Raw genomic sequence first — 17,814 nt, forward strand, 5'->3', positions numbered from 1 at the left:
TCTTATCAGATGGGCAGATCCTCCTGGGAGGGAATTCAGGAAGTTATCTTTTGGGAGCTGTGTTCATACATGGCAAGATCTATCCTCAGGCCCACGTTCTGGAAGCCGGGTAGTGCTCAGACTATACGTAGTCCTAGAAACCAAACAAACAGGGGTGAGAGAGAGGGGCTGAGCTGGGAAGCAACGCTTGGACTGAGGTCCACTGGAGGCATGGCGCCCCACATCTGAAGTCCAACGAGGAAACTTAATCATTCCGAGAATAGTTGTAGATCAACGAAGGCTTCATTTGTTAGCTTCCTTCCAACTTCTCCATTTTTCTTTTTTTTTTTTTAACTTATTTATTGAGAGAGAGAGAGAGAGAGAGAGAGAGAGAGAGAGAGAGAGAGAGAGAGAATCCCAAGCAGGCTTCGCACTGTAAGCACAGAGCTCAGCTCGGGGTTCTGAACTCACAGTGAGATCGTGACCTGAGCTGAAATAATGAGTAGGGCGCTTAACCGACAGAGCCATCCAGGTGCCCCAGCCACTGTTTTTCTACATTAGTCAGTCTACCTGTGCTTTCCACAAAGATTCGTGGAGGGCAGAGGATGGGCGCATGAGAAATCACGCTCCTGGATCGTCTCACTTTCCTCTTGTTATTCAGTTTACTCTGAAGAGTGCTGTTTAACTGTCTCTGCTTTCTTCCTGTCTTCAAGTTATCCTGAGGGTCTGGTTGTTGCACACATTTACTTTCTCTATCTCATTGTTTTATATCTTTTGGGGAGGAAACATGGAGAGACAGGTCGCTACCTCAAAAGTTAATTAAAAAAAACACACAGGGGGGCACTTGGGTGGCTCAGTCGGTTAAGCGGCCGACTTCAGCTGAGGTTATGATCTCACTGTTCATGAGTTCAGGCCCCACATTAGGCTCTCTGTGCTGACAGCTCAGAGCCTGGAGACTGCTTCGGATTCCGTGTCTCCCTCTCTGTGCCCCTCCCCAGCTCACACTCTCTCTCTCTCAAAAAGTAAACATTTAAAAAGTTTAAAAAAAAAACACACACAGGAAAATTTGCTTAAGATGTCCTTTTTGTTCTTGCTGAAAAGAACTATAGTTGGAACAAATGGGACTTAACAAAGCCTCGTTTATAAGAATTTTTAAATTATATAGTGATTATTCTCTCCTTAAATTTTTAAAGATAAGTCTACAATAAACTTGTCTGAAGGACAAATGTCTTAAAAAGTGATTCTCTATTTTATATAATAAAATTCCCTGATGGTAGCTGAAACCCTCTCCAAGACCTAGTAATTGCATTTGCAAAGACTTATTACGTCCTGCAGAAGGCAAATATCTTCAGCTTCTTAGTTCAGCTCTAACATATAGCTCATCAGCATAACATCTTGGCCCTGCCGTAATTGGCACTGATATCTCATCCACACTCAAGATTTCTGTCGTGTCTCATCCCGTCTCCCCCCACCCCCCCAACCCCCCCCCCCGGGCCTGTAGTTCTCAATTATGTTCATACTGTATTTGCTTTCCAAAAATGACAGCACACTTTAGCTTTGGGATTCGACTGATGTCTGAACGTTTGTGGGTTTCAACAGCTTGCTTTTCTAAGCAATATGGTTTTGCCAACACCCAGCCTGCAAAGGACTATATAAAGATCGCGAAGAAGGGGAACCTTATATTTAAAGGTGTCGTCAAATATCTGTTTTAGCAGGAAGAAAAGAGAAAGAAAAGAGACCTCTTACTGCAAACCAATATATGGCCTCATGTTTCCATTTTAGGCTAAGGGGCCAGGCACTGTTTATAATGTAAACTCAGAGCTTCATCCTCAGAGTGCAGGGATAGTCTGGCATCAGCCACGATGACCCTAGGGGCCACTAGTCAAGGGGCCATGCTTGTAAACTGTCATCTTACCACGGGAGAGGAATATGATCCATCTATCGGTCGTCTGTCACGTGACATCCTTTGTGCTTCAGTGCACAGATCTCCAGGATGGATAGTCACAGTTGGGTGTAGGCTGGCATGAAGGAAAGTTAAATGGGCCCTCTGGGGGGAGATCTTATCAGTTAGCTGTTGCCATGAACAAATCACCCCAAAATTTAGGGGTTTAAAACACGAACTCTTTAGGATCTGATCCCGTGGATTGGCATCTGGGCTGGGCTGGGCGGCTCCTCTGGGTTTTTTTCTCTTGGTCTCTCTCGGCTGGGATCCTTCACGGGGCTGTGGCCATCTGTGGGCTGGCTAGTTCTCAGCAACTACTTCTCAGCCATGCAGCTGAAAGTGTGCAGATTCGGTGTGGTTCCAGAAGAAGCTAAATTTAGGGTGGCCCTTGAGGAAAGGCCTAGGGCCCTGTCTAAGAAGGCGGTCCATAAGATCAGCCAGGTTGCCCCTGTCGGTGCTCGTGGGTTGCCAGAGCTGGTGGGGAATCCTCACCACATCTTAACTAAAGTCAGAACTGATGAATGGGGGGAACTCACCTCGTTCATTCATGGAGTGGAACACACATTTATCGGGTTCCAAAGCAGGGAGTCCTGAACCAGGAGAAAGAAGGTCTGGGTTGGAATCCCAACTCTGCCAGCGTAGAAGCCAGTCAAGTCAGAAGACAGAAATGTCCCAGTTACTCTATCAGAGAGAATCTGACATAAAGAATGGCTATCTAAGTAAATGCCAAGGCAGAAAAGCAAACTCAGAGTTGCGACAGAAGGTGGTAGCTATAGGAGGCAGATATCACACTTAGGGCTTATGGGGCACAAAGAAGCTGGAATTATTAAAAAGTAGAAGCTTGGAGGGAACCCCAGACCCCTGTGGAGGGAGGCCCAGCCATGAGGCGAGCTCTGTGGGCATCAGGACAACCGGAGCCAGGATCCCAGACAGGCGACTGCCCCCCGGGGGTGAAGGCTGCAGGCTGGGTGCTGCTCCCAGGACCGGGAAACAGACAGGGACGGAACGATCTCTCCTCCTTCCTCCTTCCACCTCTGGCCTCTGCCTCCTCCTGCAGGGCCTCCCAGGAGCAGCTGGCAAAGCAGAAGTGGCTTTGCAGAGTCCCCAGCACCGGGAAACAGGAGGTTTGAGGCTGAGAAGCAACAGCTGAATGCTGGCCCAGCCTCTCCCCAGGAGCAGGGCTGGGGACGCGGCCTCTGGTCTCGGGGGCGTGAGAGGAGATGTCTGAGTAACCCTCAGTCCTCACGTGCGTCGAGGCTGCCTTTTCCCATCGAAATTTCTCGGTGGCCTCAGAGATGGGCGAGGGAGGAGACAGGAGGCTGGGGGAGAGCGGCCAGGAAGAGCCACACGTCCCTCAAACCCCACAGAGCAGCCAGGTCCCTGCCCGAGCAGAAAGCAGGCCGGCGAGGTCTCGCAACAAATCCCCTTCCCAGGCTCTGGCGCTTTGTTTGTATTCGAACAGGAACATGATCACAGAGCTATAAGTATCACCACGCTCAGCTGTGCAAAGGAGGGAGTTAGAACAACTGAACTCAGCCACCGGCGGGGGGGAGGGGGGGGGGGGGGAGAAGATGAGGTCTCCCGCCTGCTGGGGCCATCTGTGGGAACAAGCAGCTGGCTGGGGTCACCGGCTGTGGCAAGCGGCCCAAGTCGCTGCTGGTCAGGTGCAGCTGAGCTCACCTTCAATAAGCAAGCCTAACCCGGACTCCTCCGGTCGATGCCTCCCACATCCTCAGCCGGCACAGGACCTGACGGGCTGGATGCCACCGCGGCCGGAGGGCAATCAATGCCACGGCAGGGAAGGCGGGTCCTATCTGACCTTGCCCGTCTGGTCGGGAGGTGACTGCAGAGCCTGCAGAGGCCTGCTGGGGAGGGGGCGGGGTTCTGCCTGCTAGAAGGGTGCCTGTCTACATCTGGTCCCAGCCCCTGCTTGCTGGGAGACGAGGGCCGATCCTTTCCTACCCTCTCGGCCTCAGCTTCCCCGTCTGCGAAGGGGGTGTTGCAGATGATCCCCAGGTTTCTTCCAGCACTCACAACCCAGCATGCTCAGTGCAAAAGAAAAATCAAAACTTCTTAAGCCTTTGAAACAGATACATTTCTTTCTTTCTTTTTTTTTTTTAAGGTTTATTTATTTTTGAGACAGAGAGAGACAGAGCATGAACGGGGGAGGAGCAGAGAGAGAGAGGGAGACACAGAATCCGAAGCGGGCTCCAGGCTCTGAGCCGTCAGCCCAGAGCCCGACGCGGGGCTCGAACTCACGGACTGTGAGATCGTGACCTGAGCCGAAGTCGGACACTTAACCGACTGAGCCACCCAGGCGCCCCAAAACAGATACATTTCTATCACATACAAAAAAGAATTTTTTTTTTTTAAACAAGAGAATAGAAAACCCCGAATAGAAAACTTGGTACGATGGTGGGATGGATCAGCAGATTCCAAGAGGCTGTTCTCACAGGACAGTCAGTGGAGGTTAGTTGCAAAACCTCTCTGAGTCTCCGCGTCGTCACCGAGGCTGGCACGATCTTGTCTCTGATTTCCCAGCTCCCTGCACCTCCCCACCCTGCACGCAGCATATGAAATGGGGCACCGGCCTGACCTGGACATCGCAATCTCGCTCTGAGCTGCGGCCTCCGCCCACAGGCTGCTTCTGCACCCATCAGCTGCTGTGCTGGTTCTCACGTTTCCATCTCCCCTCCTCCACACTTGGCCCCAGGCTCCATTTCCCGGGTGGTGATCTTGGCTCCTCCCAGCAATGCTCCGCCTACCCAGCCCTGCTAGGCTGTCTCTGGCCACTGCAGTAAATCACCTTCCCAAACCTGGCCCTGTCTGCAGATCAGGGAGGGGGTGGCCCAATCAGCCGGGACCCTCCTAACCGGCTCCAGTTGCCAACAGCTAAAAACTCCATGCTCTACCAAAAGTAAATGAGCAGAAAAAGACACGAGAGAAAAAGACACGAGAGAAAAAGGCTGTCAACTACCTTTGAACGGCATTGAAGAATCTTCCAAGGTAGTGGCATCACTTCCTTCATGAACGCAGGGTCTGGGGCCATCCATCCTTCCTCTTGCTCTCTGCCGGTCTTTGACCCTGTGACTCGATCCCTCTGGGTTTCGTGTGTTCATCCATGAGAAAAGAAAATATCTAGCTCCACTGTAAGTATCAAAGAGAACTCAAACACCCAGTGCTTGGTACACAAAAAAGCTCCGTATTTATAGAATGTGTGAAGAAACGAACGAATGACTCAGAGACTGTCCCATCATGTTCGGGGCCTTTTGCGGCTGTGATGATGGGACACCAATCATGGTGGGCCGGGCCAGTGATTGGACTGGCCAGTTGAAAATGGACGGGCCAGTTGAAAAACGAAAATCCTCCCAAACAATTATCTTTTAAAAATGAATTTTAGGGGCGCCTGTGTGGCTCAGTCAGTTTAAGTGTCTGACTTCAGCTCAGGTCATGATCCTGTGGTCTGTGGGTTCAAGCCCCGCGTCGGGCTCTGGGCTGATGGCTCGGAGCCCGGAGCCTGCTTCCGATTCTGTGTCTCCCTCTCTCTCTGCCCCTCCTCCACTCACGCTCTGTCTCTCTCTCAAAAATAAATAAACATTATTTGCCACCATTTGTTTCTTCTAATGCACAAGTCAGTTCAGCTGAGCTTTTATTGCAGATGTCCCGATTTCTATTGAAAACATTTTTCTATTGAAAAAAAATCTATTGATTTTTACTGAAGGGATAAGAAGAAGGCAATATAAACCTTGTGCCACTGAGGGATTTGCCTACTGGGACTCCAAAGAAACCCACTGCCAATAATCATGTAATAGGCAGCAGTTTCGTGCTTAATCTAGTCTAAGAGCTTTGCTGAAATTAACTCATCACAGCCATGTGAGGTAGGTATCGTTATGATTCCCATTTTAGAGATGACAAAACTGAGGTTATAGAAGTTAACTAACTCACTAGCGTCTATACATCAAGTGAGTGGTGAAGCTAGTATTCACACTGCAACAGTCTGGCGGCAAGGTCTGGTTCATAATCCCAACCCCCTGCCTCCAAAGGGAGGTTATCCTGGAGATTGATGAGTGAACGTGCACACACCTGTGTTTAGCCATGCGTGGCAGGAAATGGAAATCTGGTTGGTTGCTTAGTGTCCGGGTTGGAAGAAGACAAGCACAAAGAGGGAAGCTGGTCAGCCACGGACCCATGTAGACAGTGGTAAGGCAAGGAGACTGATATTGAGGTCCCATTAGAGTACTGCCTTGGGGAGAGGTAGTCACAGCTAAGGAATGTGGACAGTCGGGATGCCATAGTGCCTGACATCTCAACACGTCCTCTGTGCCTGGGCAACTTATTATAAGAGACGCTTATAAGACATTATAAGAGCACCAGCTTCTGGGGCGGAAGCTGAAGTGTTGGTGTATTGATTTGTTCTCTTTCCCACTGACGGTGGCGGCCCCTGGAGCTGGGAGGCGGCCAGGGCAAGTGGTGGTGGGACAGGCATCAGTGATTCTGCCCAGGATCCAGCAGTCATGATGGCGGTGGCCCAGGGACCAATGGTGGCAGCAATAGTGATATCAGCAGCCACCCATGAAGCCCCAGAGTTGACAGAGGTGATGGGTCATGGAAGCATGGTTCATGGTTCATGGACGGTTCAGCAATTTGCACTGCTGAATGTACACGAGTGAAAATTGAATACTGAACATTCCCCACCTTCAACTCGGGTTCGGTGACTCGGCTATTTTGGTCGGCCATCCTCTCTCCCCTCTCCTCAGCAGTGTGCCCCCAATCCTCCCCTTCTCTTTCACTGCGTTTGCCCCCCTGTTGAAGAGACTTCTCTTCCTTTCTAATTGGTTCCTCCAAGGCATCTCACTTAAAAAGATTTTCCTCCCTAGAAAAATTCTCCTGTGATTTGAGTGGGGATGAGGAAGAAGAAGGCAAACATTCTTGTTTCTCATCCCACCGATCCTTAATTGGACAGAAACCTGGTGTTTGTCAACATAAAAGTGACAGTTTTCAAGTGCCGCCTCCCTCCAGGTGGAACGCTTTTTTCAAACAATAGTTTATGCGGAACCCCAAGCTGTGAAAGACCTACGCTTTTAAAACGTGAGCTGAAATTTATACAAGGTAAAATGAACCATTTTCAAGTGAACTGTTGTATTTAACACATTCACAATGCTGTGCAACCACCACCACTATCTGGTTCCAAAATATTTTCATCACAACGAACTCAAACCCTGAACCTATCAAGGAGTTACTCACCCTTCCCCCAGCCCTTGCGAACCATCAGTCTGGTTTCTGTCCCTCTGGACTTGGCTGTTCTAGACTTTTCGTATCAGTGGGATCACACAACGTGGGACCTTTTGTGTCTTTTTTCACTTAGTAAATTTCTGAGGTTCATCCGAGTTGTTACCTGAGTCAGAACTTCGTTCCTTTTTATGGCTGATTAATATTCCGATGAATGGGTGTACCACAATTTGAGTATCCATTCATTTGTTGAAACAGACACACTTCTGCTCTGTTCGAACCAGAAGTGGGGGCACAGAGATCCCCTCCACATCCGACTTTCCCCTCTGGGAAGCTCCCGACACCCTTCCGAGCTTAATAAGACACCTGGTCCCAGGGAAGCCTTTGAGGAAATGCCAACTTGTCTCCCGGGAGGGGTCGCACCTGTGGCAGGGATAAGGGGCTTCTGCAGAAGGAAAGGCTTCCGGGCAAGAAAAAACCAAACCAAAACCGGCTGCATTCATACAAAAGAGTGGCTGCCTGGTCATAACTGGCCAATCCTGGGAGCTGGGAGACTGCTGGGCAAAAGTGTCCCTGGGCCGCTGCCCCTTGGTCCCACCCAAGGGCCCAGGGGCCTCCTCTGCCCCGATGGGCAGGTCTGCCTATCAGGGATCCGGCCAAGCCGGCGGCCTTTTATGACTTCACTTGTTGAAACTCAAACCACGCCTCGGTAAGTACATTCTCCACACCACACACTATAAACAGGTGCCAGACTGCTGGCGTCATCGTTTTCCACAAGTTTTCTCTGTGTTTCCACATTATTTAGGGTGGAAAATTTCCAGGTGTAAACAGGAAGCCCTTTGAGCATTTTACTCCTTTCTCCAACGAAAGGCTTGTCCCTGCTCCATTGCGTAAAGGGCGAGCGAGTGATCCGTGGCTCCCTGCTTGCCAGGCAAGGCAGTTCTGATCGCTTAGGTGCAGCCAATCCGGCCACGGGCCCAGTTTTAATCTGGATAAGCCTTCTCTGAAAGGAGCCCAGCTAATGTAATCACGGGGAAAATCCTCTACGTGAAAGGCCGTGGCCGCGATGGGCGCAGAAACGCTGATTCCACGTTTGTGTGATCACAGAGGCTCCGCACAGCCGCCGCTCAGGTATGAGGCGCAGCTGGTTTGTGTCAGTGTCAGGGGTGGAGACGGGTTGTTTGTCCAACTGGGTGAAGGTGGGCGGATGCCTCGGCTTCGGCCTCACCTGCTTCTGAATGGAGGAGGAGAAAGTCCGATTGCTGAACAGCAGACTTTCCGTGGGCCCGCAGCCTCCCAAGTCGCACAGACCCTCCCCGAATGTAAGTAGCCGGCAAAGCTGTACCCGCCTTCCTTTCTGGTCCTGGGGGAGCCCGAGGGGCTGGCAGTTCTGCAGCTCACGGAGGAGAGAGTTCCAGAAACGGCCAAGCCTTCGTTCTGTGGCTTTGAAATTTGCACTGGGCAAGAAGTAGTTGTGCCATTGTCTTTAGTCTGTTTACCTGTGTAAAAAGCTAGTTCAAGCCCTCTGATCTGTCACACAATTATTCAACTGAATCCTCCGAATGAGTTTCACAAACTAATATGACATTGGACCGTATGACATTCCGACTGTGTCTGGGTTAAACTGGTCGGCACAAGGATGTGACGGTGATAGATAAGGGCGTAATGATTGTAGCATACAATGGTATTTGCTACCGAAGCGTCATCATTTTCCAAATGAACATCCAAAACACCCTGAAGCGATCAATTTGAAGCACATGATGATTTTTACATTCTGTGAGTGAGCATTTTATTTTTGGCCCATCTTATAAACAGTGAAGGTCAAGAAAGGGTTAAGGACGTGTATCCTTTTGGCTCAAGGGTTAGGAGTGAGAGCATTGATCACTACAGTGACATCACTCACAATTTTCTCAGTTTGGGGGGCATTTTATTTGTGCTGCTCAAAATACTTCAATTTGGTTTTCCGGCGACAGTTCAGTACACATAGCATATGGTAGCTACCCGGTCAGTGTTGGTTGAATGGATGAGCAGATCAATGGACACATTTTATTTGTAAGTCAATCCCTGAGGTTTTCTGAGCAAATACTAATGATACCACACTGCTGTGGAAGGAATCTTGAATTCGACGGCAGGAGACTGAGTTCTATTACCAGCTTTGACTCGTCCAAGCTGGGTCTTTGGCGAGTCCCCTTGCCTTCTCCCATTTCAGTACCCGCCCCCCATGGAATAGACTGGTAATCTCTAAGGTTCCAGTTCTGAAGGTTTGGTACGTTTTGCCAGCTTTCTGTGACTTAGTTTCTCCATCTAGAAAAAGGAAGGTAAGAGCCCCCGCCCTGCTGATGTTAGGGGGTCTCCCGGAACTCAGCCGCTGTCGGCGCTGACCTGGGCTTCGCTGTGCATGGGAAGCATCCTCAGGAAGACAGGGATGAACAGTGTTGCTAAGTGAGCCCGACGGAATGGGTCTAGAGTCCTCCCGGTGGCCGGCCGCTTTACATGATTATTTATTCCTTGTCTGGGCCCTGCTACCCGTTCTCCTCCCCAAGGAAACCATTCTGCCATCGTAAAAATATGTGCAGAAGCAAAGCCGATTTGATGAAACAAGTGCTTTGAGCCAAAAATATAGAAACCACGGGTTATTGGGGCGCCTGGGTGGCTCAGTCTAGTAAGTGTCCAACTTCCTCTTGGGTCCGGATCTCGCAGTTCGTGAGATCGCGCCCCACACTGGCTGGCTGCTGTCAGAGCAGAGCCTGCTTTGGATCCCAAGTCTACCTCTCTCTCTGCCTTCCCCCCCCAAAAAAATACACACTGGAAAATAAATAAATAAATAAATAAATAAATAAATAAATAAATAAATAAATACCATATGTTATCGAACAAAGTGGATTTCACGGCCTCCTAATGTTCGACACCGGGCTCTGCGGTCAGATTTCCAGAGTGAGCACGATTAGAAACAGAAAACACCCCGACAGTGACACTTCTCAAGCTCTCCTTGGCAACTGGGCCCCTTCTGTCACTTCATTTGTAGATACACCTCTGCGTGTACATTGACATTAAGTCGGAGAGTCAGGAACAAACTAATTTTTCTGAGCTGTCTGCCAGCCCCTGGGGTGGGGAGTGAGAACAGCAGCCCGGACAGGGGAAAGAAGTCTGGGTGGCATATAACAAAAGAAAACCCTTCAAAGGCAAGTTTCCGTGATGTGGCTGCAGAGATCAACATTTCCCATCACCTGGCTTTTGAGTCTGAGTTGATGGGCAGACCAAAAAAGCCTGAGGTCTTCTTCAATTTTATGGACGTGTATACCCTTTTATTTCTTCCAGTTGCTTCTGGTAAAATCCAGAGGGTCGCTGGCACCCTGAATCACCATGGGCAATGAGAACAGCACCTCGGAAAACCAGGTGGGTGTCAGGGAGCTTCCCCCTCAACCTACCCGGATCCCTTGATTGACCTTGACTAGGTTTTTTTTTTCCCCCCGAGCATCTCCTCTCCATCCAGGAAGGACCAAGCTAAAACACAGATTGGGGCACCTGAGTGGCTCGGTCGGTTAAGCATCCGACTCTTGATTTGGGCTCAGGTCATGATCTCAGGGTTCGTGGGATCGAGCCCTGCGTCGGGCTCTCCGCTGACAGTCTGCTTGGGGTTCTCTCTCTCCCTCTCTCTCTGCCCCTTCCCCGCTCTCTCTCTCTCTCATTCTCAAAATAAATAAATAAACATTTAAAAAACACAGATTATACCTGGATACATATGGCACATGTATCTGTATAAGTATTTCTTATTCCCATTTTCAGAATTGTTGCATTCAAGCTAGCCCCGATTTTATAAACTGTAAAAAACTAGTTTAACAGTTAATTTCTTGCTTTTAACATTGACATAATAAGAGTTTGGCATATTTTTTTTCTGGATTGTGCCCACCCATCTGTTCCCTTGTGTGGATGCCTCACAGGAGGATGAAATAAAATCTTATCCACACTCCTCCCCAAAATAGTTGTGGTCCTCAAAAAGCGATCTTAAACTCTATCACTGTTGAGCAGATTAAACGCGAACTGTCATTTCCACGTTAGGTCAGGTTTTCACTTTTGAGGAATGAGTCTTAAGTGCTCAATCGTGCATAAGGCTGGCATGGTTAAAGTATGTTCAAATTTTACAGCTATCCATTTTAAGTTTGAGAGATTCAATTCAGTGTCCTGGTGAACAAAACCAGGGGGACACTTTCCTATCCATCTCGCACACAGTGGGAATTTTGGATCGATGGTGGTGAGCCTTCCGAACGAGGTAACGGGATCTGAAAGCCAGCGCAAAGCAATCTGTTTCCTCTCTGCTTTTTTCTTCCCTGCAATCTTCTTTTCCCAAGGAGGAACACGGGAATCATCGAGGGCAAAGGCAGCAAACTCCAGTCTTTAGGAGCAGGCCAGAAACAGTAATGGTAGTAAATGGCAGGTTAGGAGACGGTAGAGAGAAGGAGGTGCTGTGGCAGACAGGAGGGATCCTGTCCTGTTGTCTGGAGGGGGCACCACCATCACCTCCAGCTGATGGCTGCCATGGCAGGCCCAGTGTTCCAAGACCTTGCAACTTCTTCAACAGAAGTAAAAAACGTGTGTTTTTCTATGAAATCGCAAAATATTTTTAATCAAAGTTTTTCTTTTGAGATAACGGTAGACGCGGTAAACAATAGCATGCTGTTGCAAGACGTCGTACAGAGAGACCCCTGCACCCTTCACCTAGTCCCCCCCAGGGTAACATCTTGCAAAACGTCAGCGCGCTTGCAGACTGACGTTGATGCAATCAAGATACAGAGCATTCCTCCCACCTGAAGGATTCCTTTCATTTTTCCTTAGATCCACACCCACTGCCCTCCTGTTCCCTTCTCCTAATCCCTGGCGACTCCTAATTTGTTCTCTCTGTCTGTGTCTGTGTCTGGCTTTCTGAGAATTGTTATATAAATGGAACCACACGATATGTGACCATTTGGAATTGGCTTTTTTCACTCAACATGGCTTCCTTGAGATTCATCCAGGCTGCTGTGTTAGTTGTTCACTCCTTTTGCTGGCTGAGTGGTGCTCCACGGTATAGAAGCATTTGCTGTTGTTTCCAGTTTGGGGTGATTACAAATAGAGCTCTCAGGAACATTTGCATATAGGTTTTGTGTGTGTGTGTGTGTGTGTGTGTGTGTGTGTGTGTGTGAACATAAATTTTCATTTCTCTGACACAATTGCCCAAGAGCACAATGGCTGGGTCATGTGTGGTTGTATGTTTAGTTTTTTGTTTTTGTTTTAAGTTTATTTATTTATTTCTGAGAGAGACAGAGACAACGCAAGTGGGGGAGAGGCGGAGAGAGAGGGAGAGAGAGAATCCCAAGCAGGCTCTGCACTGCCAGCACAGAGCCTAATGTGGGGCTCGAACCAGCAAAGCCTTGAGATCATGACCTCAGTGGAAACCAAGAGTCATATGCTTCAACAACTCAGCCACCCAGGTGCCCCATTTTTTTAAATTAATATTTATTTATTTATTTACATTTTTGAGAGAGAGAGCACGAATGGAGGGAGGGGCAGAGAGCGAGGGAGACACAGAATCTAAAGCAGGCTCCAGGCTCCAAGCTGTCAGCGCAGAGCCCCGAGCGGGACTTGAACTCACAAACTGTGAGATCATGACCTGAGCCAAAGTTGGACCCTTAACGGACTGAGCCACCCCGCATGTTTAGTTTTATAAAGAACAGCCAGTTAGATAGAATCTCTGCACCATTTTACATTCCCACCAGCAACGAGTAATGTATGAGTGATCTAGTTTTTCTGCAGCCTGGCCATCATTTGGTGTTGTCACTGTTAGGTGACACATTCTGATACGTGTTGTGATATGTCACTAATGTCACTATGGTTTGAACTTGCCTTTCCCTGATGATTGGCCATGCTGACCATCTTTCATGAGCTTGTTGCTGTCCATGGGTTCTCTTTGGTGAGATAGGTGTTCATGTCTGCTAGCCATTTTCTAGTTGGATTTTTAAGAAACTATTGAGTGTTGAGTCTTGGTGTAGCCTAGATACTAATCTTTGTCAGATTGTGATTTGGCAATATTTTCTCCCATTCATGGCTCGTCTTTTCATCACCTCAACAGGCTCTCTTACAGAACAAAAGTTTTTATGAGGTACAATTGATCAGTTTTTCCTTTTCCTTTTCTGCCAATTCTAGTGCGTTTGGTGCCAAGTCTAAGAATTCTTTTTCTACCCCTACATCCTGAAAATTTTCTCCTATTATATTATCTTTTCCAAAAGTGTTATAGTTTTACATTTTATATTCAAATCCGTGATCCATTTTGCATCCACTTTTGTGTAAGGATTCAGACTCAGGTTGAAGTTCATTTTCTGTTTTTGTCCTGTTTTGTTTCGCCATTGAATGTCCATCTCTCCGGTACCATGTTGAAAATAGTGTTGAAAACACTATTCTTTGTCCATTAAACTGCTTTTGCACCTTTGTCGAAAACCAGTTGGTCATATTTGTGTGGGTCTATTTCTGGGTTCTCTTTTCTATTCCACTGATCTACGTGTCTACTCTTCTGCTGATACCACAGTCTTGATTACTGCCGCTGTATAATAAGTCCCATCCCCCTTTACTATTTTTCAAAATTGTGTTAGCTATTCTAGGGCGTAAAGCTTTCCATATATATTTTAGAATAAGCTTGTCTAGGTCTAAGAATACCTTACTAGGATTTTGATATGGATAATATTAAACCTATAGATATACTGGAGAAATTGACATCTTTAATATGATGAATCTTCCAGTCTGTGAACACACCCAGTGCTTCTCTATTTATATAGGTCCTATTGATTTCTTTATCATCATTTCATAAATTTCAGCATATAGATCCTGTATATGTTTTCAGTTTATGCCTAAGTATTTAATTTTATTTGCAGTGATTATAAATAGTATTTTAATTTTGGTTTCTACACGTTCATTGTCAGTGTATTGATTTTTTGTGTGTTGATTTTGTATCCTGTGACCTTGCTGAATTCACTTATTATTTCCAAAAGTTTTTTTGTAGATTCCTTGGGATTTTCTATGTAGACAATTTGCAAAAAAGGGGGATTGCATTTCTTTTTTTCAATTCTGTATGTTTTTTATTTATTTTTCTTGCCTTATTACTGTGGCTAGGAATTCCAATACTATGTTAATTGGAAATGGTCTGAGTAGACATTCTCACCTGCTTTCCAATTGTGAGGGGAAAGCATTCAGTCTTTCCCTGTTAAGTAAGATATTAGCTGCAGGTTTTTATAAATTTTCTCTTTTAAAAACACTCTATCTATCTATCTACCCATCTATCTTGTGAGTAAGCTCTAGGCCCAATGTGGGGCTTGAACTCATGACGTTGAGGGCAAGAATTGCATGCTCTACTGACTAAGCTATAAATTCTCTTTATCAAGTTAAGGAAGATGTCCCTCTATTCCTCGTTTGCTGAGGATTTTTTATCATGAATAGGTATTGGATGTTTTCAGATGCTTTTTTTTCTGTATCAGTTGATGTAGCCATATGATCTTTCTTCTTTGGGTTGTTGATATATTAGATTACGCTGTTAATTTTCAAATGGTGAACTAGTCTTGCATACCAGAAGTAATCCTACTTGGTCATAGTGTATAATTATTTGTAAAGACTGTTAGACTTGATTTGCTAACATTTTGTTGAAGATTTTTGTATCTAAATTCATGCTAAATATTGCTTGGTAGTTTTCCTTTTTTAACTGGTTTTGGTATCACGCTAAAGGTAATGTCATAAAATGACTTGGGGAGTGCTTTCTCCTCTTCTACTTTCTAGAAGAGATTGTTTAAAGAAACTTCACAATTTTTCAAGTGTTGGCAACTAATTTAAATTATTTTTGAACATTCTGTGAGTCAAAAGGATGCTCCTGGTGGCTGGAGTTGGCTCATGTCCTACCTCTTTGTAGTCTCTAACTTAAAGAAATATTCTATCTTACATTTTATTTATTTATTTATTTATTTATTTATTTATAAATGTTTATTTATTTATAAATGTTTGTTTGTTTGTTTGTTTATTTATTTTTGAGAGAGAGAGAGAGAGAGAGAGAGAAAATGGGCATGAAATTGGGGGAGGGGCAGAGAGAGGGAGAGAAAGAATCCCAAGCAGGCTCTGCACTGCCAGTGCAGAGAATGATGTGGGACTTGATCCCACGAACTGTGAGATCATGACCTGAGCTGAAATGACGAGTCAGATGCTCAACTGAGGCATCCACCCAGGCACCCCAACGCCCAGCACATTTGTCAATGTCTGAAGGCAGGGTTGGTATCACGTCTCCAGAGTGGAGGGGCGAGTAGAGGTCAGGGACGCCACTAAATGTTCTCAATGCACGGGGACAACCCCCACAACGAAGAACTATTCTTCTCAAAATGTCAAAGGTGCCAAGGTTGAGAAAACCTAGAATAGAGGAATATTTGTCTTACCGCTTTGAGAACTCCTTGGGGCAGTGGCTGAACTCCTCTAATCCGAGATGAATTTCTACACAAATAGAGGCACATTAAAGTGGCTTATAGTTTTCTTTCATTGCCTTTACTAAACTACACTGTTTAGAATTGAAGGCTGGTTTACTGGGCATGACTCATAGAAATGGAATTTCTAGGTCAAATAAAGGGTGATTTCAAAACTCTTGCTCTAGATCTAGATCTATCTATAGCTATATTCAAAATACTTTCCAGAAAGGTGATGCCAATTTATATGTTTCTCATCAGGCTATGGGGTGGGGGTGGGGGGTCCATCTCATTATATCCTTGCAAGTGATGAATATATATATTTCAGTGTTTCAGATCTTCTCACCTCCTGCCAACCCCAAACCCTGTTCTCCCTCCTCAGTTCCCTTCTGGTTCACATCTCCAACCTCAGCCCCACATGACCCAGTGAGACATGATGGAGTTGCCTTCAGGATTCCAGGGTCACAACAAGGTTTGCCTTTCACAGAGAAACAGGTGGAAAGAAAGCACAAGTGTATTTGGCTATAGGAATCAGGGCTCCCCCGTGGGGCTGGTGTTCCAGACTTATCTTTCCACTGTCTCCTGGGTGTCCATGGTCACTTCCTGTTCCTCAAACCTGAATTAAGCTCCCCCACCCCAATCGTCTTCTCCTTCTGAATCCCCCCTCCTGGGTACCACGATCTACCCTATCATCCAAGACAGAAATCTGGGGATCACCTCTGACTCCACTCACCCCCCTTGTCCACATGTCATAAATCACTCTATGATTAATAATTAATAAATTAATGGCCTGGCCATTTAGTCTTTTAGATCTCTGTTTAATGGAGACTTTTTTTTTGGTTGCGAGAGACAGAAACCTGTCTCCAACGACTATAGGCCGAGAAGGATTGTTTGGCTCGTAGGATTAGGAAGTCCAGAGAGAGGGTCTAGCGGCAGCAGTCAGTGAGTCCAGAGGTTCAAAAGAAGATGCTGGAGATCTCCTGTCTCTGGATCTTGCTCTGCTTTCCTCCGTGATGCCCGAGTGCTTAGGGATGTCCCCTCGGCCTGCAGAAACAACAAAACAAAACAAAACAAAACAAAACATGCCACCGGCTACTCTAGGCATCCAGGCTTCTTCTTGTTGGCGATCCAGCCTCTGATTAGCACCGTCTAAGGACTGGCCCTGATGGGGTCATGTGCTCTGTCTGGGATCAATCCATGTGCCACTGGATGTGGACACTCTGATTAGCCCGCCTGAGTCAGGCACCCACCCCTGCAGGGGAAAGGTGAGCCCCGGTTGATGACGTCTCCATCAATGCCACTTAGAGCACTTCCTCAAGAGACAAAAAGGTGCCACGTGTCCAAGATGTACCCCCACCATCACACCCTCTTACCTCCCACCTGGATCAGTCCAGACCCCTGGCCTCTCCCAGAGGCTCTTTCTCTGTGAAGAGACACTTGGGGGTCCCAGCATTCTGCTTACAAGTGACCTTTTAGAAGGCAAGACCCAGGTCTGAAGGAAGGTCCGGTTCACAGATTAAAGACCTGGCATTGGGGATCAGCCACGTCACCGGGGCGAAGGAGGAGAACAGGCCTGCCCAGTCCCAACCCTTGCCCACTCGCTATACCCTCTGGTTGCAGGTGCCTTTCCCTCTGGGACAAACGTCCCCTGGTAGCCACGGACAGGGCGGGAGTACACCCAGCAGGTCAGACCCGGGAGTAGAGACCAGCCAAGACTGTCCCTGTGGTACTGTGGGGGGTCTTGTTCCCTGCGGCCCATCCTAATGGCGGGACTCCTTCGCTTTCAGCAAGAGAACTCCGGCTTGCATAACGTCATCCTGTGGCCTCCAAACCCTGAGCCTGCGCAGGTACCCGAAGTGTGCTGTGCGTGGTCCGCATCTCAGCCCCCTTCCTAACATCTAGATGTTTGCAGCCTTTGCGTGTGGCACGTTCCTTTACACTTTCAGGTTTGCTGCTCCTCCTCCCATCGCTTCCTTTCATCTACCTCAAATGAGTTGTAAAACAGTAGAATCTGCAATACATACTTAAGTTTTTTCTAACGTTTATTGATTTTAGAAAGAGAGAGACAGAGAGAGAGAGAGAGAGAGAATGAGCGCGGGGAGAGGCAGAGAGAGAGGAAGACACAGAATCGGAAGCAGGCTCCGGCCGTCAACACAGAGCCTGATGCGGGGCTTGAACCCACAAACCTCGAGATCATGA

At 47.2% G+C, this 17,814-nt stretch overlaps 1 protein-coding gene across 14 annotated transcripts in view; it reads left to right on the forward strand.

Moving 5' to 3' along the window:
• The window catches only part of TACC2 (transforming acidic coiled-coil containing protein 2), a 213,385-nt gene that overhangs the window by 4,756 nt on the left and 190,815 nt on the right, over nt 1-17,814 (forward strand). For 10 of the 14 annotated variants that reach the window (XM_058697977.1, XM_058697987.1, XM_058697989.1 and 7 more), the window contains 2 exons: nt 10,469-10,546; nt 17,403-17,462. The exons of 1 other annotated variant lie outside the window; for it this stretch is intronic. In XM_058697977.1, the coding sequence (XP_058553960.1) occupies nt 10,514-10,546; nt 17,403-17,462 (93 nt within the window). In that variant the 5' untranslated portion in view covers nt 10,469-10,513. Of the gene's footprint in view, nt 1-8,349; nt 8,473-10,468; nt 10,547-17,402; nt 17,463-17,814 lie in introns of those variants that run through there. 3 more of the 14 variants (XM_058697978.1, XM_058697985.1, XM_058697984.1) reach the window with 3 other exon arrangements.

Source organism: Neofelis nebulosa, chromosome 13, assembly GCF_028018385.1.
Source record: "Neofelis nebulosa isolate mNeoNeb1 chromosome 13, mNeoNeb1.pri, whole genome shotgun sequence".
Classification (NCBI taxonomy): Eukaryota; Metazoa; Chordata; class Mammalia; order Carnivora; family Felidae; genus Neofelis; species Neofelis nebulosa.